Source organism: Artibeus jamaicensis, unplaced genomic scaffold, assembly GCF_021234435.1.
Source record: "Artibeus jamaicensis isolate MK-2021 breed Jamaican fruit bat unplaced genomic scaffold, CSHL_Jam_final contig_233, whole genome shotgun sequence".
Taxonomy (NCBI): Eukaryota; Metazoa; Chordata; class Mammalia; order Chiroptera; family Phyllostomidae; genus Artibeus; species Artibeus jamaicensis.
In genome coordinates, this window is record NW_026521486.1 from 65,883,480 (window position 1) to 65,898,116 (window position 14,637).

Here is a 14,637-nt window from a genome sequence, read left to right on the forward strand (position 1 = left end):
AAAGAGACCACATCCATCCAGACTGGTAGGAGGGGTGCAGACACAGAACAGACTGGTCCCACATCCATGTGTGGTGGATCAAAATTTGGGAGGAATATCTTGGGAGTGAAGAGTCTCATCCCCACACCAGGCACCCCAGCCCAGGCTTCTAGTGCCAGGAAGATTAGTCCCCATAACTTGTGGCTGCAAAAATCAGCAGGGACTGAGTGAGTGGAAGAAAGTCCAAAGCAGTTCCCCTTAAAGAACCCACACATGTACTTACTCAGACTCACTTCTTCTGAGCTCCAGCAGGGGGGTAGCAGCTTGAAAGGCATCGGTGGAAAACAGGGAAGAATCGAAGTATCTGCCATCAAGGAGGAGCTGGGGGACAGCTTTCTCCCAGACAGAAAGGCAGGCAGAGGCCATAGTCCTTTTTCTGAGCCCTCCCCAAACAGAGCCTCAGAGCTGGCAGGTGGTTGCCATATCTGAGGCTCCATTAACCTAGCTTACACTTTTTGCCCTGCCCTGGAGGTCCCCTGAGACTGCATCTCACCCAACTTATGGGCCCACCCAAACTGTTAATCATGACTTTTCTATATGAATGGCTGGTCTTGTCTATGCTTCACAACTTCCTAAATACTCTCAAACAGGCAACAGCTGGCCTCAGTGAGCCCCCCACTCCCAGGCCCGGCACTAGCAGCAGCCAGACTAGATTCACAGCTTGGCTTCACCTAAACATCTCCAAGCCCTACACAAGTAGTAGCCATCTCAGATTGCTTTATAGTTCATGCAGGGTAGCCCCAGGTAGAACAAGGGGGGGCTGATCTTGACATGAACCACCCAGTAAACTCCAAGGCCAGCGCATCCAGGGGACAGCTACAGACCACATTAGAGCACTGCCACCCTGCATCTGCATAGCTGATCCTCCACAGAGGGTAGTGGTCATAGCCAGTCCTTGCAACTTGAATGACCAGAGTAAATTCTTCTCATTGACCTGCCATCAGCAATCAAGGCTCAACTACAAGAGGAGGGTATACTCAGCACACTTGGAATGGCACACCTCAAGTACCCCACTTGGGTGATAGCAGAGGCTGTGCCACTGAACCACCGACAGGACCCTACAGGACACCTACTACATTAAGCCATCCTATCAAGACAAAAAGTCATAGCAACTCTACCTAATATGTAAAGACAAATATAAGGAGGCTGCCAAAATGAGGAGACAAAGATATGTGGACCAAATAAAAGAAAAGACCAAAAGTCCAGAAAAGAACTAAATAAAATGGAGATAAGCAATCTATCAGATGCAGAGTTCAAAACACTGGTTAAAAGAATGCTCAGGAAACTTAGTGAAGACCCCAACAGCATAAAAAAGATCCAGGATACACTAATTGAAATGAAGAATAATATTAAGGGAAACAACAGTGGAGGGGATGAAACCAAGAATCAAATCAATGTTTGGAAAATAAGGAAGCAAAAAACAACTAATCAGAGCCACAAGAAGAAAAAAGAATCCCCCCCCCAAAAATGAGGATAGTGTGAGCAATCTCTGGAACAACTTCAAGTGTCCCAACATTTGCATCATAGGGGTGCCAGAAGGACAAGAGAAAGAGCAAGAAATTGAAAATCTATTTGAAAAAATAATGAAAGAAAACTTTCTCGCCCTGGTTGGCGTAGCTCAGTGGATTGAGCGTGGGCCTGTGAACCAGAGTATCGCGGTTCGATTCCCAGTCAGGGCACATGCCTGGGTTGCAGGCCAGTTCCCAGCAGGGGACGCATGAGAGGCAACCATACATTGATATTTCTCTCCCACTCTTTCTCCTTCCCTTCCTCTCTCAAAAAATAAATAAATAAATAAAATATAAAAAAACAAAAAAAAAAAAGAAAACTTTCTTAATTTGATGAAGGAAATAGACATGCAACTCCAGGAAGCTCAGAGAGTCCCAATCAAGATGGATGCAAGGAGGCCCACTCCAAGATACATCATAATTAAAATGCCAAACAAAGGTTAAAGCTAAACAGAGAATCTTAAAAGCAGCAACAGGAAAGCAGTTACTTTCCTACAGGGGAGTTTCCATAAGACTGTTAACTGATTTCTCAAAGGATCGCTCTGCCCAGCAAAGCTATCATTTAGAACTGAAAGGCAGATAAAGAACTTCTCAGACAAGAAAAAACTGAAGTTCATCATCACTAAACCATTATTATATGAAATATTAAAGGGACTTATTTAAGAAAAAGAAGAAGATCAAATCTATGAACAATAAAATGCTAATAAATCATATCTATCAACAATTGAATCTGAAGAACAAAGGAAGCAAGAAAAACAGAGATAGGGTCATGGATACAGAGAGTATTTTGACAGTGGCCGGATAGGAGAGAGGTGTGGGGGAAAGGGTGAAGAGGTGAGAGGATTACGAAGTACAAATCAGTAGTTACAGAATAGCCATGGGGATGTAAGGAAATGGAGCAGCCAAAGAACTTACGTGCATGACCCATGGACATGAACAATGGTGTGGAGATTGCCTGAGGGAGTGAGTGGTGCTGGGTGGAGGTGCAAAGGGGGGAAATTAGAACTGTAGTAGCATAATCAGTAGAATATAATTAAAAAACAAAAAATAAAAGGACACATTTTATGATATATGAATTGCATGTCAATAAAAATATTCAAAGTCTCCTCAAAAAATTAAATTTGGCTGTATTAAAATTTAGGTAAGTCAGAAAGATTTACTATCTGCATAATGCCATCTCTCTATAAAAAATGGACTATACTTCCATGTTCTATAGAATAATAAGTTTACTTTTTGTTGTTCTATTTTGTTAGTGCTCCTATATTCCTCCCTGTAAGAGAGAAAATCAGAAGAACTTGGAAAGTGTCATGAATTGGCAACAGTACTGGAAAGATGAGATTGGTTCCCAGCCATTTACTTGCTATTTTAATCAATTCCAAAGGTAAGCCAATATTTACATGTATTTAGTCTTTGTAGAGTACATTTATATGTAGTCTTTGTAGTTTTACATTATGTAGTATTACATTAGTAAATCATAGGTTGTACTTTCCTGAAAAATATACAACATGGAGATTTCTTTTCAGCATGTACTTAGGGAAGCCCCATCTTACTCTATAGGATGGAAGGAATGTAAAGAATCTGCAGGCAGAGAGAGAGAGAGAACTTCTGTCATAGATCGTACCCTCTGGATACACTAAGAAAGTGCCTTTAAAGCTAGAAAGAAATGATTCTACCTTTAGGTAGAATCATTGTATACTAGTAGTGTTCCCTGCTAATTACAGATTAGTTAACATAAGGTGAACGACTTAAAGGTTCAAATTCATCAGAGTATTTTTTGACTGCATCAAGTATCTTTCCATTTCTTTTCTTCTCTGATCAAATATGAATGAAGTGACTCCATACCATTAAGACTGTATTTGACTTAGAAATCAAGTTATGCCATATAGTTACTGCTCCCTGGACTGCAGCACTTCAGTCCCCACTCAGATTGGTCCCGGTAATTTATTCACCAGACTTTGAGTATTTACACCACCTCGCTGCACATCTCCAGCCCGATGTTGTACGTTTACGTCGGACTTTCTTTTTCTCCAGTGATCCTTCTCTTAGAAAATAGAACTATCATCCACTCGTTTACCTAGACTAGAGCCCTTTTGAGTGATTCTTAATTCGCTTTTTTATACTCTATAACCTGTGTTCACCATTGATCGTACCTCTGTGGTGGCTGTTCTGTGCCTGCCCTGTCCTACTGTCTTAGTTTGGATTTACATTATTTCTCAGCTCCATTAATGCACTAGTCAAATCCTTCCATCTCCACCCTGCCCCCACTGCAAACCATTCTGCATGCTGCTGCCCACGTAATCTTTCTAAAACCTCAGACTAATCAGGTTGTTCATTCTTGTTTTTGAGTAAAGTCCAAATACCGTGGTGTGGCCTATGTATCAAGTACCTACGGCTGTATAACAAAGCACCCTAAATGTAACAGCTTACTACAACAATGATTTATTATTTCTTACGATTTTGTGGGTTGGCTGAAAGGTTCATGTATTGGTCTCTCCTGGGCTCACGAGCAGTTGGATGCTGGCTGGACCAGCTGTATGGCCCACAGGCCCTCTTCTGTCAGGTGCCCAGCACTGGGTGCCGGCTCAGATGTAGCACCTCAGTTCCTCTTCACCTGACCTCATCCTCTAGTAGGCTAGATCACCTTCCTATAACACGGTAGCTCCATATATATTATGTGAGATATATCTATATATTTATATTAGGTACATATATACCCCATATTTATACACCTAATATTATGATTTTGATATGTTATAAATGTTTCTAGTGAACCAAGGCCTGACAGTGTATGGTACTTTAGGTTTGAGGTTATATATAGTAGGGAGTGGTGAATCTGTAAACCAGAAAATAGCATGGGGTTAGATTTCTAAAAGGTCATCAATGCCATGCTAAGGAGATGATCTTTGCCATACAGACAATGAAAAGTTGTAAAGAGTTGTGTTTTCTTTAAACCAAAGACTGACATTAACTAGACCTCTGATTTTAGAAAGTAACCAGTGTGGGTGCTGAATGTGTAGTGGGAAGGAGGTAGGAATGAAAGGCAGGGAGCTCTCGCTCAGTGATGGGGGAAGTGCAGAAAGTACTGAGTGAAAAAAACATTTTTGAGTGGCTCTGATGTGCCAATCATTGCAAATAACGTTTGGGTTATAACACCGAATTTCTTACAGTGATTCAGAGTACTAACCCCATTTAACAGATGAGGAAACTGAGTCCCAAAGAAGTTAAGAACTTGTCCAATGCGCAGAGCTATTAAGTGAAAAAAATGGAATCCGCTGAGTCTGATTCCCAAAGCCCCTCTGTTAACCGTCTGCTGGTCCTGAAAAAGCATTCTGAGAGCCTAAACAGGAGCAGTGGGCGTGGAGGGATCTAAAAGGGCGTGTGCCAGCAAGACATTCAGAGTCACAATCAAACCTGAATGACGATGTAAGTGATGAGGACAAGAAAGGTGTCAAATCTGACTGAGTGTGAGAAAAAAGGCAGCCCAGCTCTGACTATGGCGAACTTGAGGGACTCAGAAGATATCCAGAAGCTGCTTGAAAGAGTTAGAAATACAGACTTTTAGTTCAGGAGCAGGAGGTGAGGACCAGTGTTAGTGCAGATCTGGGCATCGTTGGCATGCGAGCTATAGTTGAAGCACAGAAAAAGAACGCGTACCGGGAACACAGAGAGAGGAATATGACGGCGTCTTGAGATCACCCACACTTAGGTATGGGGAGAGAAGGTGGAGAAAGTGGTCAGGTGGCGAGAGGCAGGCAATACAGAATACTATCTTGGAAAATTTTTAAGGTTTTTTTTTATTGTTGTTCAGTGAGTTGTCCCACTTTTTCCCCATTGCCCCCCTACCCTGTACTCCCCCACCACCCTCATAGACATGCCCCCGCATTGTCTATGCCCATGAGTCCTCTGTTCGTGTTCCTTTGCTTGCTCCTTCCCCTTCTAAGGAGAAAAAGGTAATCTCGAGGGACTCCTGAGAAGCCACAATTAGAAGTCTGGTGGCAACCAAGGTGAAAGCTTAACTGCAGTCCTAGGATGCGGGGTTAGGAATCATTTTATATTTTTCTCAGGTGAGAATGTGAAGGCATAGTGCAGAGTACTCTTTCAAGAAGCTTTCCATGGCCAGAAAAAAGAGCATGGGGAGGAGGTGAGGAATTGAGAGGGAGGGAGGAATGGATACAGAGACGCGAGCCTGCTACAGACTAATGCTGCCGAGAAAGAGAGAAGCATTGAACGGCACATGGAACACACCCCGAAAACAATGACATGGGATGAAATGAAAAGGTTAAGAAGTAGCGATATTTTTTCCTGTGAGGCAGGAGCTAACAGAATAGGTGCCTGCCCACAGTCAGGAGGACAGTTGAATAGAGAACCTGTGACCGTCTGAATTGGACAATCCCTATGCTTCCGGCCTGTGACCAGGGACCGGCCGCAGAATACAGGTGAGCTTGACCTTTCAGATGGAAGCAAACAGGGTGTCCCTGGCCATGGGCTGTCCTGACTAACTGGGCTTGGTCTTCTTCTTCTTCTTCTTTTTATATTTTAAGATTTTATTTATTTATTTTTAAAGAGAAGGAAAGGGAGGGAGACAGAGAGGGAGAAAAAACATCTCTGTGAGAGATGTCAATTGGTTGCCTATTGCCAGCCCCCTACTGGTCCCGCCCTGCAACCCAGGCATGTGCCCCGACTGGGAGTGGAAGCAGCGACATTTCGCTTTGCGGGACAACACCCAGCCAAGGCACATGGGTCGGGGCTGGTCTTGGTCTTCTTAATAAACTTCCCCTCACTCCCATTCAGGTGCCGAGTTCTCCAAAGGCTGCCTCCCCGAGACAGGGTTGCCTCCTGTGAGGGCACAGAGTCTGAATATCCTCAGCACCCAGTCAAGGACTGTTCCTCCAGAATAGTGAGGACTCACTGAAAAGCGCTTCATTCTGCACCATCTCTGTTAAGTTTGGTAACAGTAAAGTTAAGCCCATCATACCTCCCTCAGAATGGATACTCATTCCCTGCCCATCACTTCACTGTCTCATCCCTAAACTGTCAGGGTGTAGATAGACTGGGGGTGGTCTGTCACAACCCAGCAGCTCTCGAGACACGGTTGGAAGTGACTCCAGGAGAACAGATGAGGGGAGTTTGGCTCCTTTACCCTGACATATGCAAGAGGAAACAAGACTGCTGCTTGGGGTGTGGGACATGGCAGCTCCCTGGTGCCATCTTCTCTCCCTAGACTTTTCACTACCGCTAAATTGCTAAATGTGAGACAAAGATAGACTTACTGTAGAGACTCCCAGATGCTCTCAATAAGATGAACTTTACATTCAAAGTAACCTTTAGATTTCACTCACATGCAGGAAATTAGGGAGAATAGTTATCAGGTAGTTTCCATTTTCAAGAGAAGGATATTTTAAAAGTTGAAGACAGATAGTGGCGTCTTAGCTTCCCACTGTTTAAGCCTCATTTAGGAGAGCCACCTTCGGGAGCAGAAGCTGCGGTGGCCAGAGCAGCCACCAGCAGCCACGTCTGCCGTGGGAGGCCAGTCCCCACGTGGCCACCCCGCTGCCGCACCCAGGGAGGCTGCCAGGGCTTGGTGGGGCACGCGCTGGCTGGCTGCTTCCCTTCCTTGCTTTCTCATATAACCTTTCAGCTCTTGGTCTCCTTCAATCTTGGGCTCTCAGTCTCCTCCTTAATGTACAGATTTATATTTTACACATTTGCACGTAGGTGAGGTCACACTTCCCCGCTCTCTACCATTTTTATTTTTTGTCTTTTATCCTCTCCCCAGGCTTTTTTTTCCTCAGCAAAACCCGAATTATATCCCATTACTGAGTATGTTTTGAAATCTTCATTCCAGTGCTAGAAAAGTTCTCTGTAGCCTGTCTTCTCACACAATGCACCTCTTCGTCTTTGCCTTAAATGGCTTCCCCTTCATGGGCAGATGTCCCTGGAAAATGGTTACCCTTCAATTCCTTTTGGATCTAAGGGCCAGGAGGAGGGATCAGTCTTTTATTTATTTTTTTTATCTTTTCCACTAATGGGGAAATTTCCACTAATAGTGTTTTTCTATATAGATTTACTTTAAAAATTAAATATTTATTTATTTATTTCTAGAGAGAGGGGGGAGGGAAGGAGAAAAGTCACCATGTGTGGTTACCTCTTGCATGCCCCCTACTGGGGACCCAGTCCACAACCCAGGCATGTGCCCTGATCGGGAATGGAACAGGCAACCTTTCGGTTCACAGGCTGGTACTCCATCCACTGATCTGTACCAGCCAGGGCGAGATCTACTTTTTTAAGTAAAAATTTTACTTTTTTATTTTATCCTTCTGAGTTCACAGAATGCCCAGAGCAGGCACACACACTCTCTGAACGCACAAACCCAGCCACGCCACCAGCGAAGTCTTGAATTCACCCCTGGGTTCAGGTTCTTACTATTTATTTCTCACCCAGGTTGTTGAGGTGATCTTCAACTTGTCTTTCACCTTTGGTCTTTCTCTTGTCTGACAACCCACACTATACTAGATTTTGTTTTGCTTTATTTAAGCCTCTCTTCGATTTTGACACAATCCTGAGTCAGTATTTCTACCTTCTTATTGTCCGTGGGACAAAGAGCATGCCCTTCTGATTCCAGCTTCAACCTCTGCTATTTCAGTGTGTGCCAGTCAGGGGGAAACAAACAAAAAGTGCAGAAAAAGAACAGACACAATCCTTGCCTTCACGGAGCTTATAGTCTCTCATCGTGCCATCAGATGGATAATTACAATGTAGGGTAAATGCTATGAAGGAGAAGCTGAAGATACAACTCTGAGATATTAAACAATGTGGGGAATTTCAGAGGCCTGCCTGAGTAAATTATACTTAGGTAGAGACCAGAGGATGCCTCTGAAAGTTAGGAAAAAGTGAAGGGAAGAGTATTCCAGAATCGGGCCACACAATATGCAAAGGTTCTGAGCTGGCTGGTTTGAGGAGCTGGAAGGCCAGTGGGGCAGGAGTGTGGTGAGTGAGGGGGTGGTAAGAGCATTACCACTGGAAAGAGTAGGCAGGACTTTGATGCCTTGTAAATGCAGTAAGCAGCCAGTTATAGGTTTTAGGTAGAGGGGTGGTGACATCTGATTTAAATGTTGAAGCTTTTGGTCTGGCTGTTCCAGTGGTTTCGGATTACTGTCAGTTTCTCGTGTGCGTTGATGCCTTTGCTCCTGTCCCTCTCCTGTTCCCTCACCTGGGGACACCTTTGTCTTTTTCCCACCTAGGAATTAGCATACCGCAGTGGTGATAGAAGGAATCCTGGAACCAGCCACCTTCTGCTGTGTGTGTGGTCTTGGGAACATTGCTTTCACCTATCTGTGCCTCCGTTCTCTCTCTGGAGAAGGAGAAAGTAATAAGGGTATTGTGAGGTTATCAGTGAGATGGTGTGTGCCTAACCTACAGTAATTTCCACAAAACTGTTTGCTATTATTTCATTACTGTTAATAAGGTTTGCCTCAAATGTTGCTGTGTAACCTTCTCTCGTCTTTTCAGGCAAAATGAATTACTTCCTCTTCTGTGCTCCCACACTTCAATGGTTGCTTTTGACACTGTAACAGAGTTAGCCGAGCACGTACCTTTCTCCTTTTCTAGATTATAATTCCCTAGGGGCAGGCATGTGGCCGCAGGTATATGGGTTTACATTCCTCCTGTACCACTGATTAACTCTGTGACCTTGGGTAAATCGTGTGACTTCTTGATTTTGGTTTCATCTACAAAATGAAGCTACTATTATCTATCTTAAGGGATTTTTTGGGTAAGGATCATACGTGTACAGTAATGAGTACTTACTAAATGTATGTTTCTTCCCTTGTTCTCTAAATTTCTAACAACTACGGCAGAAATAACTAATCAATGAATAGCTGTGTTATTCACTGATTGGAGGCTAAGTGAGGTATTGAATTAATAAATAATAGGGGTTTTGTTAATGAGCAAAGCAGTAGAACACACGCACAGATAACTAAAAGGAAGAGATTCTATTGATAAGTATGTTGGACTTCTGATACTGAGCAGATATGTTGTAATTTTTAAGTTCTTTCAAATTATGTTTGTCTTGAAGTGTATTTTTTTAATTAAATTTACCCGTAGCATTTTAGAAAAAGATGAACATGATGGCCTGAGCTAAAATTGAATCGAGTGCAGAACACAATTTGAATGCTATTAAAATAAAAAAGAGTAAAAGCAATCAATTAGAAAAGGATTACTCACTCGGGGCTTAGTTTTCTTAGCTGTAAAATTTGATAGACTGATTAAATGATCTCTAAGATTCCTTTACACGCTCAAGTTTTATGGTTTTGTGATTCTCTGACTCTGAAGGCTTATGCAATTACAATAGCTTAAGATACTAGATAAAGTCCTTGTGGTGGAAGAGAAAAAAAATTAGCAAGGAACTAAATGGTTTGCAATCTGCAGCCGTTCAACAGAAGAGCAGACAGCCCTCCTCCCTCAGCAGCTGGAGTTTCAGATGATGACACTGAGTCATCAAAAAAAGGTTAGATTTGGTTCAATTCACTCTCCTTAAAAGGCAAGGAAATGTGTAATGCATTTTTAGAAAGATTTTTATCAATAATATTTTAGCAGTTTATTTTCATTCAATTCAAAATGTCAAACTTCCATTATTTGGGAAATTCACTTATGCAATTATCTATTTTCTCTTTTTGAAATAAGCAATCTCAGTTTAGGTGCTGTAGAGTTCTTCCTGCCGCAAAATAGCTCATCCCTCTCCTACCATGGTGTTACCTTTTATACTGTCCTAGATTTCACCCATAAAATTATGACCATTTCAGTCATTTCCTCTTTCATTTATTCAACAAGCATTTGTTAATCACCTGCCACGGACCCGACAGCAGCGGTCAAAGATAACATGACTTTGTCTGTATGAACTCTCTGCTCAGTGTGGAAGACAAGTGTGTAAATAAATGATTGGGGTGCAATATTTTAAGTGCCAGAGTGGTACACAGACACACACAAAGAGTATAGTACCTTGACCTACTCGGAGATTAGTGGTGGAAAGAGAATAGCTTTTCCAGGGGGAAAAAATGTAAGTAGGGTGTGGCTCAGTTGGTTGGGCATTGTCCCTCAAACCAAAGGTCACCGGTTGGATTTCTGGTTGGGGCACATGCCTAGGTTGTGGACTTGGTCCTAGCCAGGGTGCACATGAGAGGCAACTTGATTGATGTTTCTCTCCCTCTCGTCCTCCCTCCCTTCCCCTTCTCTGAAAAAATAAACAAAATCTTCTTTAAAAAGAAAAAATAATAGTATGTACAGAGACATTGAGATTAGAACTATTATGGGCAACTGGGAGAAAGTAAGAAGCTTCGTATGCTTGGCGAGTGCATTTAGGGGAAAGGTGTTAGACAAACCTAAAGCGGCTAAATCAGTAATATGTGCCTTTATGCCATGCTATTGGATTTAGACTTTATTCTCTGTGCAGTGAGGAGTGACAGTTTCGTTTGTCTTTCAGAAAAACCAGCCTGGCAGTTAGACTAGATAGATATAAGCCAGAGCTGGAGGTAAGGTGAGCATTGGAGATTATTGCACCAGTTTAGACAAGGGATGAAAAGAGCCTGGGCCAGGGCAGAATTAGTGAAGGAGGAAAGGAAGGTGTGAACGTGAGACGTGAAGGAAGTGGGGTCCACAGACTTAGAGATTCACACAATGCATGACGGTAGAGAAGAAGATGGACCTGGATCGCCTGCTTTCCTGTTTTGGGTGACTGCACTAGAGGCAGCATGAACTGGGGGGCGGGCAGGAGCACGGTTTCTGGGAAAGCCTTAGCTTTCTGATTTAAGTCCCAACACCTTCTATTTCTGCTACCTCTATCTGGGTAGAAAAGTGGATCCATGTGGCTTGTTGCCGGAAATGCAAGAGCATTTGAGGTGATAAGCGTAAGGATGCACATCCACATGGTTTAGAAGAGTAGAGCAAAAACATACAAGGAACCAGCTTCCTGGCACTGGCGTTGAGCAGCTGCCCCTGCCCTGCCCGCCTACGTCTGGATTTCTTATTGTGCGAGGCAAACACCACTCACATACCTCTGGATACAGTTATAACCAATACGGCGAAGAGAAATCGCCCGTTGTAATTGATTATTGCAATGTCTTTGCATTTATTTTTTCTTATGAATCCCTAGCCACAAATTTATTTTAATATATCTGTATGTTGAATTTAATTGTTCCATTGGCTTCTAAGTTTTTCTTTCAGTTTTTATGGAATAAATTACAAAATAAAACACCTTATCTTTACCTCTTAGGATACAAATGGGAAAAATGTGCGTATAAAGATGGGAACCACCCTGGCTGATGTGGCTGAGTGGATTGAGTGCTGGCCTGCAGACCAGAGGGTTGCTAGTTGGATTCCCAGTTGGGACTCATGCCTGGACTGTGGGTGGGTCCCCGGTGCGGGGTGTGCTGGAGACACCCACACTCTCTCCCTCTCTTTCTCCCTCCCTTCCCCTCTCTAAAAATAAATAAATAAATAACTCTTAAAAAAAGGGAAGTGATATTTTGAATAAATTCCATAGGGAAATTTTATTGACTTTGAAATGAATTAATAGATACTAGATTTGATATTTGGTAAAAATTTAATATTTAATAGAGCTTTTTACTTTTGTTTTCTATTTACTCTGAAAACTTATTTCTTATAATCTCTCATTAAAGAAGAGACTTGGTTATGTAGTTATTTTTGAAAGGAACATACAGAGTGGCTTTCTCTTTAGACTTTCAGTCCAATGATATACCTAGAGTCTTAAAATAACAAAAATGTGTATCTAGAATCTTACTCGGATTGAGTCTTTTCCGTATGCATGTGTGTCTGGTTCCCTATTTAGAGAGATTACATCAGAACCGAAGGCTCTCTTTGGTCTCAAACTCTATACTCTAAAAAAAACAAAAACAGAACGCAGCCATCGCGGCTTCCGCAGTGTGCTGTGGAGTGTGCACGGAATCCATTCCAGGGTACTTTTGAAGTCTAACGTCCATAGATTCTGCAAATGTTGTTAATATTAATTTGAGGGTCTGTTTTCTGATTATTATTGCATGTTTTTATGCTGGCAAAATACAGCTTTTATCTTCATGGCAGTAAAGATAGGAATCTGATGTTATTCATCACTTCTCATTGAGGATAACCTATGCAGCCGTCAGACAAAGCTCCGAGGACATCTGGGGAGAAGCTGTAAGAGCTGGAGGACAAGTAGGTCGCAGAGTGCAGCGCTGTCAGATGATGGAATGCAGGGCAGGGCCGAGCATCAGGAGACTTCAGTTCTATCCATAGCTCTCTTCGTGACTCAGTCTCTGACCTTGGGCTACTTACTCACCAGCTCTCGCCTCAGTTTCATCTCAGATGAAATGGGGCCAGGACTAGCCTCTAGCATGTACTAGAGTGGATTGTGGAGTTCCTCTTCTCACAGACTCTCACGTCTGGGGGACACCTTCTAGTCGTTCACTCCAACCCGGAGGGAATCCCCTTTGCAGTGAAGAGTGTTTTGTCCACTCTTTAATGACTCTGGTGACAGTGGACATCACCTCCCCCTGAAGAAGCCCATTCCACTTCCAGACACTCTTAGTTTTCAGTGATTCATCTTGGGAAAGAGCTACTACAGGTGCATTCATAGAGTCGGAAAGTCAATTAGAGGTTAACAGAGACAGGTGGAGAGAGCCGTAGACATGGGCGGTCCTGCTTAGTGGTTACAGGGTTTCCGTTGAAGGCGATTACAAACTTTTGGAAATAGTCATGGTGATGGTTGCACAACATTGTGAATGTAATTAATACCACTGAATTGTATACCTAGAATGGCTAACATGGCAGATTCAATATTATGTATATTTTACTGCAATACAAAATTTCATCTTGGTTAGTACTCTGGTCTCAACGTGAAGGTAGGTCGTATTATCCAAGTTCTACAGAACAAAAAACAGTCTTTAAGGTCACGTAATCAGGGAGGAGGAGGGCGAGGATCGGAACCCACATCCTTGACCCTCAGACCAAGGTGCCCTGAGTCCACCCTGCTGCCACTGTTGGGAATAGACTTGTTCTCACCGTTGGTGACACTCCTTTTGCCGCCAGTGTCCAGTCTAGAGATTAAAACCTGGTTAATGAGGCACAGCATGGCGTTGACTTTTTTGGCTGCCGCAACACGCAATTGATTCATACAGAACTTATAGTTAATAAGCTGACTCCCTCCACACCTGTTTTCTACTTGCTACTTTTCAAGCAGGTTCCCTTCCATTCCTCAATTTCTCTGAATGGTGTTCTAGTTTTAAATGCAGACACTTACCATTTATCTATATCGTAAATGTATATTGTTGCTTTTTCACTGATTGTTCCATGTTCTTATGATTGGTTTGAGTCTTGATTGAGGTGTGTATCCTCTTTGTTATTTCTTCCATCATAAAATGTTGTCCTAATTGTAAATGGAAAGGACTTCAATCCCCTTATCCAAATTATTAATTAAAATGCTGTAAAGGACTGGGTCATATATGTAGAGACCTGACTATTTCACCAGAGCCTTTTCTCTGGCCTCCCCCCCATAACCAACACCTTCATGTAAAAAAGGATTTAAGTACTTATGTTTTGAATTGAATCTCACTGAATCATTGTCGTTATAATGTTCATTGTATACATGAGGGAATGAGCACAGAGAGGTTAAGCCAGAAAGTGGCAGAAACAGGACTCAAACCCATGTGCTCCGCCTCCAGAGTCCGTGTCCACAGACGCTGTGTTGTGTTGCCACGGACACTGGCCCGATTCCAGCCGATACTGGGAGAGGCTAACAGGAGAGACTCCATTAAATCTAGTCACTGGGATTGCTGCTAGATTTTGAAATGTACTGTTGGTGGGGAAATAATGTGAAATGCCAGGCCAAAGCATGTGTCCCCTTGTATGTGCTGTATTTTCTCCCCAGAAACTCGGACTTCACACTCCTGTTCTTTTATGTCTGCTCAAAGATAATTCCTTTTGGTTTTCGCAGGAATACTCAAGTACTCCTTCTTTTATCACCTCTGCACTCTGTACAAATGTTCACTGCCTTTCTAAAAAAGATTTTATTTATTTATTTTTAGAGAGACAGGAAGGGAAG

The 14,637-nt window shown here is 42.7% G+C and overlaps 1 protein-coding gene across 1 annotated transcript in view; it reads left to right on the forward strand.

The window, feature by feature from the left end:
- The window catches only part of KCNMB4 (potassium calcium-activated channel subfamily M regulatory beta subunit 4), a 50,694-nt gene that overhangs the window by 26,807 nt on the left and 9,250 nt on the right, over positions 1–14,637 (forward strand). Inside the window, exon 2 of the mRNA XM_037132166.2 lies at positions 2,801–2,928. Within this exon, the coding sequence (XP_036988061.1) occupies positions 2,801–2,928 (128 nt within the window). The remainder of the gene's footprint in view (positions 1–2,800; positions 2,929–14,637) is intronic.